This window comes from Puma concolor, chromosome C2, assembly GCF_028749965.1.
Source record: "Puma concolor isolate L17-30 chromosome C2, mPumCon1.1.hap2, whole genome shotgun sequence".
In the NCBI taxonomy this organism is placed as follows: Eukaryota; Metazoa; Chordata; class Mammalia; order Carnivora; family Felidae; genus Puma; species Puma concolor.
The window spans coordinates 55,367,797-55,390,176 of NC_141675.1; the positions used below are offsets into that span (position 1 = coordinate 55,367,797).

The 22,380-nt window shown below is 37.0% G+C and overlaps 1 protein-coding gene, 1 non-coding gene and 1 pseudogene across 2 annotated transcripts in view; 2 read left to right on the forward strand and 1 right to left on the reverse strand.

The window, feature by feature from the left end:
* LOC147577268 (uncharacterized) overlaps positions 1 to 20,748 on the forward strand; it is a 31,817-nt gene extending 11,069 nt beyond the window's left edge. Inside the window, exon 3 of the mRNA XM_086676333.1 lies at positions 18,917 to 20,748. Within this exon, the coding sequence (XP_086532459.1) occupies positions 18,917 to 18,980 (64 nt within the window). The 3' untranslated portion in view covers positions 18,981 to 20,748. The remainder of the gene's footprint in view (positions 1 to 18,916) is intronic.
* LOC112849972 (E3 ubiquitin-protein ligase FANCL pseudogene) lies at positions 584 to 13,397 on the forward strand (annotated as a pseudogene).
* Positions 14,474 to 14,605, reverse strand: LOC112850589 (small nucleolar RNA SNORA72). Its single transcript, XR_003222696.1, has one exon. It is a non-coding gene; the product is annotated as a small nucleolar RNA SNORA72 (small nucleolar RNA).
* Positions 20,749 to 22,380: the final 1,632 nt, after the last annotated feature.

The following is a 22,380-nucleotide window of genomic DNA, read 5'->3' on the forward strand; positions in this document are numbered from 1 at the left end:
CTGCCTTCTGCAAAAGGGAGAACTCACAACCTAAGAAAAGCTGGTTATGGATGTTTCCTCAAACTCTGACATAGGAAGTGATTCTAGGATGAGTTGGAAAGAATTCAAACCTTGGCTTTTGAGATCTCCATCAAAAGGAGGCCTGGCATGGAAAGATGAGCATGATCTGAGCAGGGGGTTTCCTGAAGAGATTGACACCCATTGGGAAGACGCTGTGGCCTGATGTGCTCCATGATGGTACCATAATTATACATACCAGGACAAGTTATTCAGAGAAGAACATCTGAATCTATTAAGTCATCTTTATGCTGCTTTCCTTAACACATTTATCTTCTCTATCATGAACAAATTGTGAGAAGAATATAAAATTCATGAGAAGTGAAAAAATTGGTGATTGTCTTTTAAAATAAAATCACCACAGTCATAGCAGCTGTTCTATTTTCAAAGGCAAGGAGAAGAAGAGAGAGAAATGCTGGCCCAGCAGAAAAGTGAGTGTGAAAAATAAAAGGATGGAGAAGCATTTTCCATGATTAGAAAGGCCCCTGCAGCATTCTAAGCCAGGAGCATCAGTTCAGCCAGCACTATGGTCCTCCCCGCCATCATCACGCTTGAGGCAGCAGGATATGGAGTGAGACCCCAGCTGAAGACCTGTGACTTAGAGTCAATTCTGCCACTCTTCAGGGGTCTTGCTGATCCTTTGTTCACTCTCTATAAATCAGGATAAGAAGATTGCCTTGTGTGACAAGACAATAAGATTAAAGCCCTGTGAAAATTGGAAAGTGTTATACAAGCAAATCATAATAGTTACAAAATCCAGAAAGGTGAGGGGGGAGTTGGGGTGGGCCAAAGCTATCCCATATGGGGACTATGTGCAAATTAGAAAAGAAAAGCCCCCTTTGGTGGACACAGCCCAGCCCCGCCGCAGGACTCACAGCTAGGTTTAGTGGGACTTGGCTGGATTGTATTACTACATTATCCTCTCAGGTGCATATGAACTATCTGCAAAACTATCTGACCCAGTGGTCAAGGTCATTTGTTTGAGTCCTCGACTTCAAGGGGGTCCCAAATTCTGACTTCTATTCAGCAGAAATATGTGCAGAGAATTAGGATGAATCTGTACCACAATGATGATTCTAACTGATATTTATCTAGCCAAGTCCAAATCCAGCGGGTGAGTGGTCTCAGTCCCGAGCTGCTTGGGCCTCCCTGAGACTTTTGTAAAACCTAATTATTAATAACCTTAACAAAATCCAGTGATATTCAGCTTCAGTAAAGGTTTTTGGTTAAGTAGCTGCCTCAGCAATATTTAGATGTAGGACATTAATAATTGCATGTAGACACATATCCAATATGTGGTGTTCACCCTTGGACAGCATCTCATTTTGCCCTGTTTGAAACCAGCCTCGATACTGGACTCAGTACTCTTTGTTCATGGCTTGTTTTATCCTAGTCCTGCTGTCCTTCTTTCCTTCTGTTAAATACACCCAAGTTCATCCTACCCCTGGACATTTGTGCCTGCTGTTCCCTTTGCCTAGATGCTGTTCTCCCAGATTTTTGCATGGCTCAGTGCCTTCAGCTCAAATGACTTCTCTCATCAGAGAGGCATCTGAAATAATTATGTTGCTTCTAAGCTGCATTTTTTTTAAATTTAGCATTTTAACATCTCTGAACCTGAGATGCATTTAACAATTGCTAGTGTCTTATGACTGTGATTAGCCAGGCGGCAGGCATGGCTTAATTGTCACTGCTTGTTGTACAGATGCAAATTTGGATGTTAGTCTTGGTGGGCCTACCAGACATCTGCCCCTTCTTTACAATTTAGTCAACCAATCAGGGACACTAGATACTGGCACCTACATATCTAAGAGAGAAAACTCAAAGGATATTTTAAAGATCATGAAGATTTTCTTTTAAGACTTTATTTTTTAGAGCAGTTTTAGGTTAGCAGCAAAACGGAAAGGAAAGTACAGAGGCTTCCCACATACCCCCTGCCCCCACAGGTGCACAGCCTTCCCTGTTATCAGTATCCCTTACCATCATGGTACATTTGCAGGAAGGTTCTTTGGGTTTGAAAATGGTGAAGCAAATGCTAGCTTTCCTCACCAAAAATGAGAAAACACAATTCATTATCTGGAGAGATTCTCCTACGACGGAAGCCCACCTCAGGTCTAACCGTGTAAAACTGTATTTTATACAGTGTTAACTCATGTATGTATTTTAAACTTCAAATTTGTTTTAAAAAAATTATGTACCATAGATATTTATGAGAAATATCCATCTTTCCTAAGAAGACTTTATCAAGACTATGAAAGAAGAATTGAGATATTTATCTTCAAATTATTTGCTTTCCAAAGGCTGAGAAGATTTATTTTTCTGTTCATCTTAAAAATGAAAAAGTAGTAAAACAATAAATAAACTCAGTGACAGCTGACAGTATATATTTTCTAGGATCTGAAATTTGTATTCTTTTGTGGATTTAAACTTTCTCACTATTTCAAAATTATTTCAAATAGCTGATATTTCTCAAGTGGAGCTCATAGCCAAGTTTCAAAAGTATTTGCTTCCACAATGTGTATTTTACTTGGTCTATTTTGCTTACATTAAGTTAAGTAGCTAATCTCTCCATCTTCATTTAAACAAAGTAGTTCAGAGGCTCATAGTACTATCACTTTCAGTTTACTGAAAAATCTAAATTTGCTTCTTAAAAAGTAGCAAAACAGTGCTCAGCAAGCATATCCTTTTTAAAACTCAGAATTCAGTTTGGGTTTTTGTTTTATGTTGTTTTTATTGCTCATAACCTCCCAGGGAGTAACTGTATAGACATACACTGTCTTTTTTTTTTTTTTTTTTAACATTTATTTATTTTTGAGAGAGAGAGGCAGAGAGAGAAGGGGGGACAGAGGATTCAAAGCGGGCTCTGTGCTAACTGCAGAGAGTCCTATGTGGGGCTTGAACTCCCAAACTGCGAGATCATGACCTGAGTCAAAGTGGGATGCTTCACCGACTGAGCCATCCAGACACCCCTGTATGTCTCACAGTCTTGATTTTGTTTCAGAAAGTATGTTGAAGTGGAGGAAAAGAGATCTCCTAGTTCTTATTCATTCTTCTAGTTTTTGAACCAGGTTTTCTTAGTCCTGACTTTTTATAGGTAGATGTCATGTGTGAAATATACATGGCTAATGTTGATGAAAATAGAAACATGGATTTCATACCTGCTTTGTCTGTTTGGCCCCCTATTTTCCAGGAACTGACTCTTCTTTTCACTTGCCTTGCCCCTCTTCTGTCTTATCCTCAGGCTCAATCCATGCCAACATTTGATCACGGTGGAGACACTTCTATTCTACCAACTTGCCCTCCCCCCCCCCCAACCTTGGCCATAGTCTTGAATCAAAGCTGGGTCAATCAGAGTCTCTCTGATGGCCTTTGGAATGTAGACTAGAAATTCTAGGCTTATTTTGGGAACAGGGGAGTTGGAAACTCAGGTATCAACGGACACTTTCCGCCTTGTGAAGCAGGAAGTAGACTAAACCAGTGTGTAGTAAGAGAGGAGGAAAAAAGGAGATGCAGAGATTGAAGCTGACTTGAAAGCTAAGGGGTGGAGGTGGGGGTGGAGGAAGAAAGACTTCCTGGCTTGGCTGCTTCCTACTCTTGGACCATTTGAATCAGCTCTGCGTTTTTATGATAAATTATCTTGTTTAAATTTCAGCTAGAGGTGGTTTCTATTACTTAGAAGTGTTAACCAGTACGGTGTTTCCACATGAAACTTTGGGGAATTTCTCTTATTTCTTAATTGTTTTTGTTAGATGGCTGTTGTAATAACTACACAAAGACTTTACTCAGAGAATTTTTCTCACTTTTTTTTTATATATTTATTTTTGAGAGAGAGAGAACAGAGGAGGGACAGAAAGAGAGGGACACAGTGGATCCAAAGCAGGCTCTACGCTGATAGCAGAGAACACAATGAGAGGCTCAAACTCACAAACTGTAAGATCATGACCTGAGTTGAAGTCGGACACTTAACTGGCTGAGCCACCCAGGCACCCCTTTCTTCCTTTTTTTTAATCTTAGATTTACATGTTTAGTATCTTAATCTTTCTTTCTTCTTTCCTTGATAGAATCAATATTACATGTCTCTCTGTGAGGGGAGTGCAAAGGGTTTCAAGAAAATCTGCAAAGGCTAGGATGATATGGTCCATATACATTCTCTAAGTAAAACTCCCTTCAGGGACAAAACTCTTCAAAGACGAGAAACATCTGGGGATAGAATCCAAATTTAGCAGGACACAGGCAGCAAAGGTCAAAGTAAAAGAACATTCAGCTTAATAGTGTGATGGAGGTAGAAAGGAACAATCAAATTTCAAAATGTAAGCATGCCATATTCTTGCCAATTTTTCTTTAGAAAAAAACATTGAAACAAGAGAAGTGTAGAGTTATAATGTTCTAATATAAACTTATCATCAAGGTTTAGATAGAAAGTTAAACTCTAAAAAGTTATCCAAAACAACATTGTTTTTTAAAAGTTTAGGAAAACTACTTAGACATACAAATTAAGAAACAGAAAAGGGAGATAAAATTCTATGAAAATTCAGGAAATGGAGAATAATATTCCTATAGATGATGAAAACTTGCCCAAAGGACATTCTCATAAAGCAGATTAAAAGCTATAATATCTCAAATCAAGCTAGAATACAAAGAAAATGATATAACAAATGAAAGAACAAATAAGTTTTATTTGACGTGATGGATCTCAGAAAAGAATTAAAATCATTAAGAAATGAACAAAATGAAAAGGCAGCCTACTTAATGGGAGGGCATATTTGCAAATTATCTATCCAATAAGGGGTTAATATCCAAACTATACAAAAAACTTGCGCAACTTAACATTAAAAAAATCTGGTTAAAAAATGGGCAGAGGGCCTGAATAGACATTTTTCCAAAGAAGACATACAAACGGTAAACAGACACGACAAAGTGCTCAACATCACTAATCATCATGGAAATGCAAATTAAACCACAATGAGATATTACCTCAAACCAGTCAGATGACTAATGTCAAAAAGACAAGGACTAACAAGTGTTGGTAAGGATGTAGAGAAAAAAGAACCCTTGTGCACACTGTTGGTGGGAATGTAAATTGGTGCAGCCACTGTGGAAAAGAGTATGGATTTTCCTCAAAAAAATTAAAAAGAGAAGTACCATATAACCCAATTACTCCACAGCTTGGTATTTACCTAAAGAAAACAAAATACTAGTTCAAAAAAGTATATGCATTCATACGTTTATTGACACATCATTTACAATAGCCAGATACAAAAGATTTGGAAACAAGTATCCATCAATAGATGAATGGATAAGGATGTGGTATGTGTATACAATGGAATATTACTCAGCCATAAAAAAGAATAAAATCTTGCCATTTGCAACCATATGGAAGGACCTAACACATATTATGCTGAGTAAAATAAGTCAGGCAGAGAAAGACAAATACCACATGATTTCACTTATATGTGGCATCTAACAACAACAACAAAAACAACAAAACAAATGAACAAACAAAAAACCAAAACAAACAGACTCGAATACAGAGAAAAATTGGTAATAGCTGTAGGAGGCAGAGAGAGGGCAAAATAGGTGAAGTGTATTAAGAGGTACAAACTTCCAGTTATAAATAAACAAGGAATGAAAAGTATAGCATAGGGAGTATAGTCAATAATATTATAATAACTGTGTGGTGACAAATGGTTAATTACGGTTATTGTGGTGAGAATTACATAATATATAGAATTGTCTAATAATTATGTTGTACACCTGAAACTAATACAACATTGGATATCAGTTATACTTTAGTTAAATTTTAATCTAAGCTTTAAAAATTATGTGCTGAAAACAATATTACACAATGCCTAATATCAAAAAACTAGAGATTATCAAGATGTATTATTATTTACTATCAAATTAATGCATTTTTGTGTAGACCTTATTATACAGCTTCTTCTGTATCCTCTATTTAATATCCTCTAATTGGGGTGCCTGGGTGGCTCAGTCGGTTAAGTGTCTGACTCTTGGTTTTGGCTCAGGTCTTGATCTCCTGGCTTCATGCATTCAGTTCCTGCTTGGGGCTCTTTGCTGACAGCATGGAACCTGCTTGGGATTCTCTCTCTCTGTCTCTCTGTCTGCCCCTCCCCCACTTGCACTGTCTCTCTCTCAAAATAAATAAACTTTAAAAATTATAATTAAAGGTATATCTTCTATTTAATTAAAGAATATCTTGAGATTGTAAAGCAAGTTGGGAATGGTTGCAAATGGTGCCTTTTTAAACCAATCTTTGTTAACCAAAGTTTTCTTAATACTTTGTAACTAAAACAAAATACAGAAATAAACTGGGTGATAAGGTTGATACGCTGCTGCTGTTTGCCATAGCTCCCTGTTTAAAAATTTTATGTTTGCTAATATTATGTTCACCTTTGTTTTTATTGTCTGCATACTAGGTAAGTATCATAAATTTGAGTTTATAGAACAAACATCTGTTAATAAAATACCACTTTTATTACTTTCACGTGTTAAGATAGAAATGGAGAACTGAAACAAAATCAAAAGTAGAAAAAGAATGCAAAATAATGCCTCAATGGAAGATGAAACGAAGGGAAATTTTAAAAAATCACAAAGAGAGAGAGATGAAAAAGAGTCAAAAACCAATAAGACAGTGCACCTGGGTGGCTCAGTCAGTTAAGCGTCTGACTCTTGACTTCAGGTCATGATCTCATGGGTTCATGGGATTGAGCCCTCCTTTAGGCTCTGGGCTGGCAGTGCAGAGCCTGCTTGGGATTCTCTCTGTCCCTCTCTCTCTGCCCCTTCCCCACTCGTGCATGCCAGCTCTCTCTCTCTCTCTCTCTCTCAAAATAAAATAAATAAACTTAAAAAATATAAACAGTGAGACAGGCAGAGAAGGTCAACGTAATTAGTAATATCTGAGGAAAATCTTGACAAAGAAAAAAACCCTGAAATCTGTAATTTGAGACACTGAAATGAGAATTAAAATGAAATATTGAGAGGGCACTCAGTTTATCTGATAAAGCTGACCCAGAATGACCATCACTGAGATACAGTCTAGTGAAATTATTGGACTTTAAAGGGAAAGAAATAAAAATTCCTTTAGGTACTTAGAGAAATAGCCCAAGTCATTTATATAGGGAAGAAAGGAATATTGTCTTTACATTTTTCAACATCAACACTTTATTCTTAAAGAAAAGTAAGTAATATATTTAAGATACTCAAAGCAGGAAAATATGAGGCAAGAATTTTATATCCATACACGCTGTCATCAGCATAAGAACTCAGGGAATAGTGTTCTTGATGAGTCTACTGGAGAAGGGGGATTAAAATAAGTAAAATACTTAAAGTGACATTGATAAAATGACTTGATAAGCATTTAACTTCTACGCGGAACTAAGACTAAGTGAGAGATATAAGGCAGAGAATGTAGTATGTAATGGCTGAATGCTCTGACAATGGAGATATAGTACAATTGTAAAAAGAAGTGGCATGAGAATGTGGAGAGCATATGCGATTTTGTACCTCTCTCCAGTCATCACATTGATGGTATTGTCACTGGCTCCTACTGACTAGAGATGGAATAACTTGGGTATCACTAAGAACAATAAGAACAAAACACACCAAATATATTTAAATCCATGATTTCACCCTGATCCAAAAAATTAATTGGTCATCACTGAAGGATGCTTGGAAATCAACTCTTTATTTTGAAAATTGATAAATAAGAGAAAACAACCAAGCATTTATCCTGCCTTTCCTGTATAAACTGTAACACTAGGTAATCAAATAGTAGATGATGTGAATTTTCTCTTTATGGAAGAAGTCCATCAGATAGCTGAAGAAGAAAGAATAGAATTTGAATATCAACATTTTTTTGGCCATCCGTAATGAATTATTGAATCTAAGCATTGAGCATCAGTGGCTGCCACCATCACAAAAAGACAGACAAACAGATATTTTGTGCCTGGAAAAAACGCAGCACCACCTATAAAGTAGTTTGTCCCCCTACCCCAAATTAGTAACAGTAATCAAACTTGAATGTGACTCAGTCTGGAAATACAGGAAGGTCCTTCTATTGTGGCCTGCAATCCAAGTTATGACCACTCTATTTTGGAGCTTGAAAAGGCCAGATGCTTCTATGCCCCAGACTGAAGTTGTTTTAAATATTTGGTGGCTGCAGTAAAAGCAGAACACCTTATTGTGTTCTCCTAAGAATCTTCAACTAGAAAAAGGAGCAAACTCACTAACAAAGAATAGATTGAAAAAGTTTTAACTTCCAAATGGTCTGGAGCTAGCTATGGATTGGGGGGGGGGTGGTGGAGAATAGAGAGGATAGTAAGTAAATGATAACCACACACATAAAAAAATATGGAAGCACATTACCAACAAATTTCTAAATCAGAGCAATAGCCTATGAATTTCAATCAACTATCCATGGCCCCAGATCTTCACTCGGCATGAATTCAGTTGCAAAATTTGTATAACTCCCCAAAAGGCAGCCTCCCAAATCATACCTTGGATGAAATCTTGGAAGAAAACAAACCAGGAAAATCCTCCTGACATAATTAATGAATTTTTTTTTCATTGAGGTATTTGATCTATCTTAAATTTATCTTGGTAAAAGGAATGAAGTTATCTCTACACCATTTATTGAACAGTTCTTTTCTCTACTAATGTCTATAATACTAATGTCTATAATAGAGAATACTTTTCTCTACTAATGTCTATAATACTTTAAATTCTCATACATATTTGTATCTATTTCTGGATTCCATTCTGTTTCATTGATCTACTTATTTATGTAGCACTACCTAAATTTTAAAAATGGTACTAAGAGGAATGCTGTATTATTGCATGAATTATAAGGAACTACTGAAAACCTTAACCTCTGGAATGTCAGAAATCAGGAAGCTTCAAGAAATAGATATTTTTTAAAGCATTCTGCCATTAAGGTGACTTAGGTCTAACAATTCACGTTCTGAGTGACTTTTGTCTAAAATTTCAAATTCCTTGGAAAATTTAATTGGCTCAATTTAGGCTGGGTATCAATCCCAGAATCGATTATCTATTCTTGGGGGTACACGTTTGTGTATTATAGATATAATTGATGAGTACTGAACCTTATGTATCAAGGGAAGTTTCCAAAGAAACATAAGGTATTGTAAGCTGAACAGTACTTTGAAAACTGTCTTCTCCACTATGCCCATCAACCCATTTCATACATCTGAAGCTCTCCTATCTCTGAATGATGCAGTTCCCCCACCCAAAATTGCAGCCACGCCTTCCCAATAGAAAATGATATAAATTTGTGTCCCTTTATTTATCTAGCGGTAATACCATAGGACCATATACCTGTAAGCCAAGGGTTTCCTAGAGCATGCCTACTCTTCCAGTTCTGTCAGATACCCTTAGATACTCTCCAGCCCATGAATTAGCTGGAAAATTTTAATCATCACTAACACATGCTAAATAATGGTGGTTTTTAAAATGGGGTGCAAGTACATTTAGAGATACATAAAACCTTCCTAGGGGTACTCACTCCAGCATGAAATGTTCTGAGAGCATCAATGTCCGGAGACTCAGCTTCAATATGGAGTCTTTCTTGTAATTGGTTTGCCTAAGATGTGTTTGAGTTAGAGGACTCTTGCCTCTCCCGACTTTCCTGTCTCCTCCTTTACAGTAGAGTTTCCTTACTTTACAACTATACCTTTCCCCCATCACAGATCTTATTACTATGTTGCATCTACCAGGTAGTAAAACCTCAGAAGGACCAAACTACAAGCTATGCTATTTTATATTTTATTTTATTTTTATTTTTATTTTTATTTTTTAAATATAATATATTGTCAAGTTAGCTAACATACAGTGTATACAGTGTGCTCTTGGCTTTGGGAGTAGATTCTTAAGATTCATCGCTTCCATACAACACCCAGTGCTCATCCCAAAAAGTGCCCTCCTCAATGCCCATCACCCATTTTCCCCTCTTCCCTGCCCTCCCCATCAACCCTCAGTTTGCTGTCTGTATTTAAGAGTCTCTTACGGGTTTGCCTCCCTCTCTGAAACTATTTTTTCCCCTTTCCTTCCCCCATTGTCTTCTGTTAAGTTTCTCAAATTCCACATGAGTGAAAACATATGATATCTGTCTTTCTCTAACTGACTTATTTCACTTATCATAATACTCTCCAATTCCATCCATATTGTTGCAAATGGCAAGATTTCATTCTTTCTCATTGCCAAGTAGTATTCCATTGAATATATAAACCACATCTTTATCCATTCATCAGTTGATGGACATTTGGGCTCTTTCCATAATTTGGCTATTGTCATTGGTGTTAGAGAAGCTTTCTTTAATCAAGGTACCTTTATAACCCACAGGAAAGCTTTGTGTCTTTTGCTATCTCATGTGATTTTCAGTGGAGAGTGAAACATGACATTAGAAACAGAATATTAGAAACAGTATTAGATGGGGCGCCTGGGTGGCTCAGTTAAGCATCCGACTTCAGCTCAGGTCATGATCTCACGGTTCATGAGTTTGAGCCCCATGTCAGGCTCTGTGCTGACAGCTTGGAGCCTGGAGCCTGCTTTGGATTCTGTGTCTCCCTCTCTCTGTGCCCCTCTGCAGCTTTCTCTCTCTCTCTCTCTCTCTCTCTCTCTCAAAAGTAAAACATTAAAAAAATTTTTTTTTAGAAACGGAGTATTAGAAACAGGAGAAATGGCAATTTTCATTCAATGACTTAGTCCCTTTTATCCCCTGACTCTTTTAAAAAGAATTATTTTTCTGTGAGAGAGTCCGTTGACCATTAGCAGGAAATTCGGGGGCTCTGGCACCTTATCTCTCCTGGGTGACAAACCCATGACAAGGTTCTTTTCCCTGTCTAACTTGTACACTCAAGATATGACAAGACCAATTCGAGAAATATCCATGTGCTTAGAAGCAAGTTCTCTGCATTTATACCACTCTTGGTAAGCTTGGTGGTTAACTTCATGCACTTGTGCCTTTGTGTATGTCTCAGTGGCATGTTTTTCAAATATTCAAGAAAAAGGAAGCAAAAAATTTTATTTTTACTTCTAAGAATTGGATCAATATTATATCTTCAAAGCAAAGGAACAGATATTGAGGATGAATAGGTGTTTTATTTTATGTTTCTTGGACACCACAGAGCTACTTAATAAACATTCAAAGTCAGTTTTTTGTCAGTGTCAGAATCACTGAAGGCATTCTGGGGTGTTATGGATGAAATCAGTGAGAAGACTTGGGGATTTGAGCCAGAAGAGTCTACATGGACTACGACAGCATGCAGAGTTGCATTAACGAATAATGCTTCAATAAATATAGAAGTAGACATGAAGCATCCTACTGCACTTCCTGAGTGCTGCTTTCTTGGAGCTGACCATATGGTAAAATCTCTGGGAATTAAGCTATGTGGAAACATACATTTGTGGAATCCAGAAAATTGTTACAAAATTTGAAAAATGTTTTAGAAATAGATTTTCCAGCTCATGGTGTCCTGGAAAAATCTGATTTTTCTATGGATTGTGAGATCTGTTATGCCTATTAACTTGATAGTGCCATTCCTAATCAAGTGTGTCATAATTCCCAATGTGGACAGCTTCAAATTTTCTTCTATGAGTGGTTAAGAGGACTACTGACTAGTAGACAGAGTTTTAACATCATTTTTAGTGAATGTCCATATTGTGGTGAGCCAATAACCTTGGAAATGTCTGGGAGGAAACCCTGAAATACGAATGTAACATTTCTGTGAAGAACTAGAAACTTTAGAAATTACCAAAATGATTTTAGTTGGTATCTTCAGAGAAAATAGAAAACAAAACATACTAATGTCAAGAGAAAAAGAATGGTGAACCCATAATAATACACATCCTGCCTTTGTCTCCTCACTAAGAGTAAACTGGGAAATTGTAAGACAAAATCCTGTAGAACATTCTAAGTCTGTGACCTCTATACCAGTTATAGAAGTTGTATGTGTGTCAAGATGGAGATCTTAAATTATTGAGTATCTAGACTGGTAAAATTTTGATGGGGTTCATAAAATGAATTGGGGATGAGTACGTATTTTATCTTTTGTTAAACACTTATTCAGACTGGTAAAAGAATCATTTTCATTAACATTTAACAATAGTATTGTTTACTCTATATCTGTATTTATTTTTCCTTAAAGTGAAGTCTCCTGGCTGTCACTCATTAACCACTTCTCCGTTCATTTATTTATTCCTAAAAGGTACTAATTAGATATATATTAACTAACAGGAATGTGTTATGAATTTTTAGGAGTAATGCATTTAACAGCATTCGCTGAAATTGCTTTCTTTAGATCTGCTTTGCTAGTAACCCAACATTTTTCTTTTATTTGGTTGTTAATTTGCACAAAATAGATTAAATTCGTTAATGTTTACAAAATAGATTAAAATGTACTCTTAGGAACTGCATTTATGATAAGTGTTATCCAAATGGAGTCAGGATGTAATGCCCCAAGTTAAATATTGTATTCAACCAAGATTAGTTCCTTGTTTTGCAAATGATGATTTGCTGTTCTAATTCTGTCAAATGTATGCTTACCAACTATCATTTTCAGACATTAAATACAGTTGCATGTGGGGTGCCTGGATGGCTCAGTCTGTAGAATATGTGACTCTTGATCTTGGGGTCGGGAGTTCGAGCCCCACTTTGGGAGTGGAGATTGCTTAGGAAAAAAAGGGAAATGAAACTATGTATGTATATAAAGAGAAATCCAGGTGTATTCTAGTATCCATGCATATAATGTCATATCAGTATCCATTTCTTCATATATCTGTTACCTTTTTAAGGCACTTTCAGACTATCAAATATTGCAGTTTTGTATTAATATAGTTTTTAGTTAATAGTAAAAAACCGTAATGTGAAATTTCCAGTTTTATGGGGAACCATTTCTGTCCAATTAGAGCTTGAAAACTAAGGTATTTTTTAAAAAAAACAGGAATACTTAATAGTCATTTAGTAAGTATGGGTTAAGATTTTAAGTGTAGTTTCCAGAAATGAGAAAGTGAGTAACTTTAATGATTGGGTTTAAAAAGTCCTTTGCAACTCAAGTGGTCTGTAATTCTTTGCTTGCAGTAATGTTGAAGGAGGACCTAATTGTCAGTGTTGTCAGCTATTGGATTCTTAAAATTATTTTTCATGATAGATACCATGTGATTTTTAAAAAATAACTCAGGAGGGGGCACCTGGGTAACTCAGTTGGTTAAGCATTAGACACTTGATTTCAGCTCGGATCATGAGATTGAGCCCCACATCCTGCTCTGCACCGACAGTGCAGAACCTGCTTGAGATTCTCTCTCCTTTTCTCTCTGCCCCTCTTCTACTTGTGCTTGTGCTTGCTCTCTCTCTCTCTCGCTCTCTCTGTCAAAATGAATAAATAAACATTAAAACAATTAAAATTAAAAAAAAAAAATAGGGATGCCTGGGTGGCGCAGTCGGTTAAGCGTCCGACTTCAGCCAGGTCACGATCTCGCGGTCCGTGAGTTCGAGCCCCGCATCAGGCTCTGGGCTGATGGCTCAGAGCCTGGAGCCTGTTTCCGATTCTGTGTCTCCCTCTCTCTCTGCCCCTCCCCCGTTCATGCTCTGTCTCTCTCTGTCCCAAAAATAAATAAAAACGTTGAAAAAAAAAATTAAAAGAAATAATTTAAAAAAATAAAAACTCAGGAGGAATTCAAAGAACAAAATGATAGCACTAGAACAAAACTCATTCTATTCCTGTCTGCTCATTAATAGGAATAGCACTTCTCAGAAATAAAATCTATACAGATTTAAAAATTTGAATATAATTGATGCTGTGCCCTGTCTCCTTCTACTAATGAGTATTTTTCATCTATAAATCCATAGCTATATAGTTTAAAAATCTCTAATTCAATAAGAGATGAATGTCTAATAAATCTTTTATTTTTATATTATTTTTCATCAAAATATTTTTGTATGTTGTTTTGGTCATTGTGTTTATTTAACAATTGTAAGGTTGAGTCATTCTAGGAGACATTTTTTTAACCTTAGAGTCTTGTATTCCAGAGAATCTAAAAACATTAATTTCAATATATATATGTGGTTTTGTGACACAGAGTAGGAAAATGATGGTTAATATATGACACTCAAGCATAAACATATAATACGTGAGGATAAAATTTTGTGAAGGAAGTTGAATGCAAATATGAATTCAAGGAGAAAAATAATGATCTAAAACTTTTGACTTTTATTTTTTTAATTACTTTTTAGTTTTATAATTCATTTAATGGCAACCGGTAATCATCAAATTAGCAATGGTTATCTTCAAAAGTTATTACTCTTGCTTTGCTTTCATTTTCAAGGATGATCAAATGCCTAGAGTCAGAGACATCTCCTACATAAGTTTCATTTTATGAGTCAGACTTGGTTTATCACCAGCATTGATAAAACCAGACTTAGGGAAATAACTAGGTCTGGGGACACATGCACGGTCTTAATATAGCAAATGTTTAGCCTGCAAGAATTATTGCAAAATCGGAACAGCGAAAATATTTGCAGAAACTTTTGACTTTTGAAAAAGAGCTTGTTCAAAACTGATGGCTACCAGATGGGCAGTGGGGGTGGGGTTGGGTAAAATAGGTGAAGGAGAGTAAGAGTGCACTTACCGTGATGAGCACTGGATAATGTATAGAATTGTTGAATCACTATATTGTACACCTGAAACTTACTATAATACTGTATGTTAACTACACTGGAACTAAAAAATAGAGAGAGGTTGTTCATATATTTTTAAATGGATGTTAGTAGCTTTCAAATTACTATACTGTTGAGTTTGTAGTGAATTTACTTAAAAGAATGATGTATTTTATTTAAAAATGTCAATATATATAATTGCCACAAATTTTAACCCCTTAAGCTCATGCTGAAAAATTTTAGGTTACCTAAAATTGTACAACAATGTTTTTTAAAAATTCTTTTGAAGAATTCTCGCAAAGAGGTTTGAAGGCTACTGCTATAAGCAACTTAGGGGAAAAGCAACTAACTTTTCCCTTAGGGGAAAAGGAAGAGGAAAGAGATTAGGGATCTTGTTTAAATTATGCTAATTCTTAAAAAAATAAGGGGAAGGGGCAAATATTTAATCTTCTGGTACTACTTTTGCATGCCAGGCAGAAGCTTGAAGTCTGAAGAAGGAGAAGTGAAAGCTATTACCTTCCCTATAGAGGCATGACCCAGAAGTTGAATCTATCACTTCCTCTATCCATTAAATCATCGTTCAGAACCATAGACAGTTGCAAGGAAAACTGGGAGATGTAAATATTATTCTGATGGCCAGTTGCCCAGTCAAGGAAATATAGTACAGGTCTTGTTCTCATTTTCACAAATGGTTATGCAGCCTTAGTTTGGTGTTAATGATTTCCCTTCTTTACCATTCTACTGTTCTGTTCTTTTTTTCTTTTTCTTTTGTTTTCTTTTTTCTTTTTCTTTTTGGTGAGAGAGAGAATCTCAAGCAGGTTCCACACTCAGTGCAGAGCCTGACACAGGATTCAATCCCACAATCCTGGGATCATGACCTGAGCTGAAACCAAGAGTTGGATCCTCAACCAACTGAGCCACCCAGGTACCCCTCTACAGTTCTGTTCTTTAAGGCCAGAGTACGTGATAAGAACAGCAGGAGCATTATATTACTCCTTTACATTTTTTTGTCATTAAATAAATTTTTGTGTAGGGGTGCCTGGCTGGCTCAGTCGGTTAAGCATCCGACTTCGGCTCAGGTCATGATCTCACAGCTCGTGACTTCGAGCCCCGTGTTGGGCTCTGTGCTGACAGCTCAGAGCCTGCAGCCTGCTTCAGATTCTGTGTCTCCCTCTCTCTTTGCCCCTCCCCTGCTCATGCTCTGTCTCTCTCTCCTTCAAAAATAAATACACATTAAAATAAATAAATAAAGCAAATTTTTGTTTAGAGGCAATATTGACTAAGAAAGCATATTGGTATAGGATGTTCAGTAAGTAAACAGATGTTAGTCCTGGCAGAAGAATGATGGATAGGGAAAGCCTATTCAAATGCAAATTTAAGCATTTATTCTTGGTATGGTCTACATGACGAAAGGGGTCAAATAAAATCAGCCTGGCAACAGGTAGCTAGCTGTCAGGACCTTAGAGGAATGGTACCATCCTAGTGCTAGGATTTGCTACCCTGCTAGAAAATTAGGTACTCAACATTGGCAGGGCTGGCCTCTGTAAGGGAAGATTCCTTATTGAGCTCATGCATATGCCATCCCTGCAAAACCTATTGGTACTTCGCCTATTAGATAATTGAAGACACACCTAGCAGGTGAGGGAGAAGGATGACTGACATCCATAGAAACAGTACTCCTGTGCACATGGTTATTAAGAGCCTTTTCCTGTCCCCGTGGGCTTCTGTAATAAGTTAAATGGGATATGTATTAGTGAGTCTGTTGGCTTTGTAGTAAGTTCCAAATTCACAGTGGCTTAAGTAAGATAGAAGTTTTAGTCTCCCATAATATTTTAAACATAAACAGGCTGGGGTTGATATGATATTGGGGGTCCAGGTTTATTCTAATTGCTCTGTCATCTCTAGAATATTGCTTACACGCTTATTAGTGTTTTATACTCATCACTACATTCACATGTCAGGCAGAAGCCTGAAGAAGGGAGAGTGAAAACTGATTCCCTTTCCTTTAAAGGCGAGATCCAGAAGTTGAGTCCATCACTTCCTTCTGTCCACTAAATGTTAGTTCATAGCCACAGATAGCTACATGGCAGGCTGGAAAATTCAGTACCTCAGTTATTTCAAGGGCTTACTCATCACATGCAGTCATGGCTAGTCTGCTGGACAGCATAGACATAGAAAATTTGCCTTCCTGCAGAAAGTGAGGTTGTACAGTGCTGCTTTGGGCCAAACTACCAGTTTATAGGAAAAATGGAAGACAGAAGAACAAATCAAATGATGCCACAAGGAAACAACCAGCCAAATTCTAAATCTGGGCCATTCTATAAGATAAATGACCCAGTTTTATCAATTAAATGATATTTTAAAAGGATTTTAAGAGACATAACAATCAAATGTGGTTAGTAATTTTGAATCTTAATTGGAACAAACTATAAAAAATACAATTTTGAGATAAGAAAATATGAATATATACTGTATATTAAATATTATTAAGGAATTATTGCTTATTTTTAAAGATATAATAATGGCATAGTGGTTATGTTAAAAAAATCTTTTTCAGTTACAAAGGCATACTAAAATGTCTGGGATTTGCTTTAAAAATATTTAAGCAAAAAGCAAACCATGGAGAGGGATAGGTGAAATGAAATTGGGAACATTTTAATAATTGCTAGTTATGTACCAGGTACATGAGAATTAATTATGATATTAAAATAAATAATAAAAATTTAAAAAAGAAATAAATATGGCAGCTGGTAATATGTCAATATGTCCAAGCTAACTATTGCTACACAGCCTTGAGTTGCCATATCTCTGCATTTTTCAAGGAATCAAAACTGCAGATTTAAAAAAATAAAATCTCTTGATTTCATAAAACAACAACAATGTGGCCAAATACAATAAATAGATCAGTGGGCTTGAATTTGTTCTTAGCCATCTGGTTCTTCTCTAGGAAAAGTTTGTTTTGTTAATAAGTTGTTTCCCCCCAAATTTACAGTGTATTCAACTTCTTTAATAACTGGAAACTGGTGGTTAAGGTCAGTGTCTGTGGGGACTCAGAGACGAGTGACAGATTGCAACAAACTGAATGGAGCTCTGAGTTTTGTCAGTGAAGGGCATGTAGCCAAAGGCTTAGGTCACAACATAAGTGTATGCAGAGAGGAACAGGTGGAGATACAGTATTAGTCCTGCCATGGTGCTATGGGCTGAACTGTGTTCCCCCCACCCACAAGTTCATATGTTGAAGTCCTAACCCCTAGTACTTCAGAATGTGACTATATTTGGAGATGGGGACTTTAAAGCGGTAATTAAGTTGAAAGGGAGTCATTAGGATGGGCTGTAATCTAATATGACTGATGCCCTTATCAGAGTAGATTAGGAAGAGAGCCAGGGAAGATGGCAGAGTAGGAGGCCTCCGAATTCACATCCTCCCACAGACACACTGAGGCAACAGCTACGTGTAATGCAACTCACTCTAAAAATGACCTGAAAACTGGTAGAACAGACTATCCACAGCTAAAGACTTAAAAGGAAGACTACATCAAAAAGGGTAAGAGAGGCAGAGATTCTGTTGCCAACCAAACCCCTGGTGTGGCAACCCACAAGTAGGAGGGACATCAGAGGCACAGAGGAGCAAAGGGGTCAAGTACCACACTGGGCACCTCCAGCCTTGGGGACCTGCACAAGGAAGATGAGCTATGATAATGTCTGTCTTTGAAAATCAGCAGGGCTTAACTCCAGGAGCTTTGGAAAGTAGCTGGGCTTAACTCTGGGAGAAGTAGATGGCTATAACTCTGCTCTTAAAGAGCCAGTGCAGTGTATCACTTGTTCCAAGATCTGGCACAGAAGTAGCAATTTGAAAAGCACCTGGGTTATATGTGAAAGATTTGTTGAATAATTTTAGGACATGTGCCAGAGGGACAGGGATCTGCAGGAGCTTTCTCTTGGAATGGAAGGGCTAGTGGGCACCATTTTTCTTGTCTTCCTTCAGCCTTTCTAGTCAAACACCTGTGGGAGGCATTTCTAACATCCTCCATTTACCTTGTCAACACCACTTGCCCCACCCCAGCTTTCCCCTTTAGACCTACCACACCCAACCTGCCTGCTATGGCAGGTGTCCAAAGTGCCTTCTACATTGCCATACCTAGTAAGCATACTCATTTGGGACTAATGTCTTCCTAGAGTGACTACCACCTGCCACACCCAGTGGAGAGTTGGAGCTGATATTGGCACCTGTCCAGAGTGACTCCTGACCCACGGAGAGGGGGACCTAGCCCCACCAACCAGCACTCCTGCAGTAGCCACAGCCCGGCCTCTCAGCTGGCAATGCAGGGATTGGGGCAAGACATGGCAACCAGTGTGCCCACATCAATCTTGGCCAGTCATTGCTGACAGCCAAGCTGGGGGCAGTTCAACCTACCAGTGTGTCCATAGCAGTTTCAGCCCACCCACAACAAGAGGGCTCACACAGCCCGCATAGAGGACCCCCTGGAGCACCAGGTTCTGTGACCAAGAGGAAATGCATTACTGGCCACCACAGGACTTCTATACAGGCCATTACTTTCAAGACCAGGAGATATAAGTGACTTAACTAATATGCAAAAACAGAGAGGCAAAATGAGGAGATAGTGGAATATGTTCCAAAATAGAAGAACAAGATGAACCCCCAGAAAAAGAGCTAAATGGAGATGGAGAAATGCAATCTACCTGATTAAGAGTTCAAAGTAATGGTCATAAAGATACTCAACAGATGAGAGAAGAGTGAATGAAATCAGTGAGAACTTCAACAAAGAGATTTCAAAAAATTTAAAAAAAATTTAAAAAAGAACCTATCAGAGCTGAAGAAAATAATAACTGAGCTGAAAAACACACTAGAGCGAATAATAGATTTGAGGATGCAGAAGAATAGTTCAGCACTCTGGAAGACAGGGAAGTTGAAAGCAACCACTCTGAACATCAAGAAGAAAAAAAGAAGTAAAAAGTGAGGATAAGTTAGGATGAAACGACATCAAGTATACTACCATGTGCATTATAGGGGCCCTAGAAGGAGAAGAGAGAGAGAAGGGGGCAGAAAACTTGTTTTAAGAAGTAATAGCTGAAGGGGCACCTGGGTGGCTCAGTTGGTTAAGTGTCTGACTTCGGCTCAGGTCATGATCTCGTGGTTTGGGGGTTTGAGCCCCACAACGGACTCTGTGCTGACAGCTCAGAGCTTGGAGCCTGCTTCAGATTCTGTGTCTCCTCCTCTCTCTGCCCCTCCCATGCTCATGCTCTGTTTCTCTCTGTCTCTCAATAATAAATAAACGTTAAAAAATTAAAAAAAAAAAAAAGTCATAGCTGAAACTTCCTAACCTGGGGAAGGATACAGACATCCAGGTTGTAAAGGAGTAGTAGATCAATCACTTATAACGCTAGTATGAAGGTTAAAAGACACAAGTAGTAAAATCAATTATATCTACCAAAATTACTTGAGATACACAAAATAAAGATGTAAAATGTGGCATCAAATACATAAAATGTGGAGGGGGAATAAAAATGTAGTGCTCTTAGAATGTGTTCGAACTTAAGCAACTATCAACTTAATATAGACTGCTATATACATAGGATGTTATATATGAACCTCTTGGTAAATAAAATCCAAAAACCTATAATACATGCACATACACACAACAAGAGAAAGGAATCCCAGCATAACATTAAAGAAAGTCATCAAACCTCAAGGGCAGAGAGTTAGAGAAGAAAGGAACAGAGAACTACAAAAACAACCAGAAAACAATTAACAAAATGGCAACAAGTTCATACTTATTATTAATTACCTTGAATATAAATTGACTAAATGTTCCTATCCAAAGAAATAGGGTGAGTTTAGTTGGTTAAAATACAAGACCTATCTATACACTGCTTACAAGAGACTCACTTTAGACCTAGAGACACATACAGACTGAAAGTGAAAGGGATGGGAAAAGATATTCCATGCAAATGGAAGCAAAAAAAAAAAAAAAAAAGCAAAAACAAAAACTGGGATAGCAATACTTATATCAGACAAAATAGACGAAACACAGACTGTAACAAGAGACAAAGGACATTACATAATGATAAAGGGAATGATCTAACAAGAGGTTATAACAGTTGTAAATATCTATGCACCCAATATAGAATCACCAAAATATATAAAGCAAATATTAACGGACATAAAGGGAGAAATGATAATAATACAGTAATAGTAGGGGACTTTAACACCTTACTTGCATCAATGGATAGATCATCTAGACAAAGAAATCAATAAGGAAAGAGTGGCTTTGAATAACATATTAGACCAGATGAAGTCAATAAATAATACTGAACATTCCAACCAAACAGCAGAATACATATTCTTTTCAAGGCACATGAAACATTTTCCAGGCTAGATCACATATTAGGCTACGAAACAAGTCTCAATAAATTGAAGAAGGTTGAAATCATATCAAGCAGCTTTTCCAACCACAACAGCTTGAAACCAGAAATCAATTACAAGAAAAAAAAAAAAAAAAACTAGAAGGAATACAAATGCATGGAGTCTAAACAGCATACTACTCAACAACCAATGGGCCAAAAAGAAACCAAAGAAATAAAAAAAAAAAATACTTGGAGATAAATGAAAATGGAAACAACAGGTCACTATCTTTGGGACTCAGTGAAAGCAATTTTAAGAGGGAAGTTTATAGTAATTCAGACCTACCTCAAGAAACAAACAAACAAACAAATCTCAAATAAGCAATCTAACCTTACACATAAAGGATCTGGAAAAAGAAATCACAACAAAGCCCAAAGTTGGTAGAAGGAAGGAAACAACAAAGATCAAAATGGGAAAAAATAAAATAGAGACAAAACAACAATAGAAAAGATCAATGAAACTAAGAGCTTGTTCTTTGAAAAGGTAAATGAATAGATAATACTTTAGCCAGACTTATCAAGAAGAAAAAAGCAAGGACTCAAATAAATAAAATAAAAAATGAAAGAAGTTACAAGTGCCCCCACAGCAATACAAAGAAGGGATTATTAGACTACTATGAAAAATTATATGCCAACAAATTGGACAAACTAGAAAAAATTGATAAATTCTTGGAAACATACAATCTTCTGAGATTGAATCCAGAAATAATAGATAATCTGAACTGACTAATAGGAATGAAATTGAATCAGTAAAACAAACAAATAAACAAACAAAACAAAACACCCAACAAAAAATCTAGGACCATATGGCTTCACAAGTGAATTCTACCAAACATTTAAACAAATGTTTTTAATGTTTGTTTTTGAGAGAGAGAGAGCACAAGTGGGGGAGGGACAGAGAGAAAGAGAGAGACAGACAGAATCCAAAGCAGACTCCAGGCCTTGAGCTGCCAGTCCAGAGCCTGACATGGAGCTCAAACTCGTGAACTGTGAGATCATGACCTGAGCCAAAGTCAGATGCTTAACTGACTGAGCCACCCAGCGCCCTCTACCAAACATTTAAAGAAGAGTTAATATCTATCCTTCTCAAACTATTTCAAAAAAAGTAGAAAAGGAAGGAATGCTTATAAATTCATTCTATAAGCCCACCATTACCCTGATACCAAAACCAGACAAAGACACTACCAAATAAAAAAAAAAAAATCTATCTATCTATC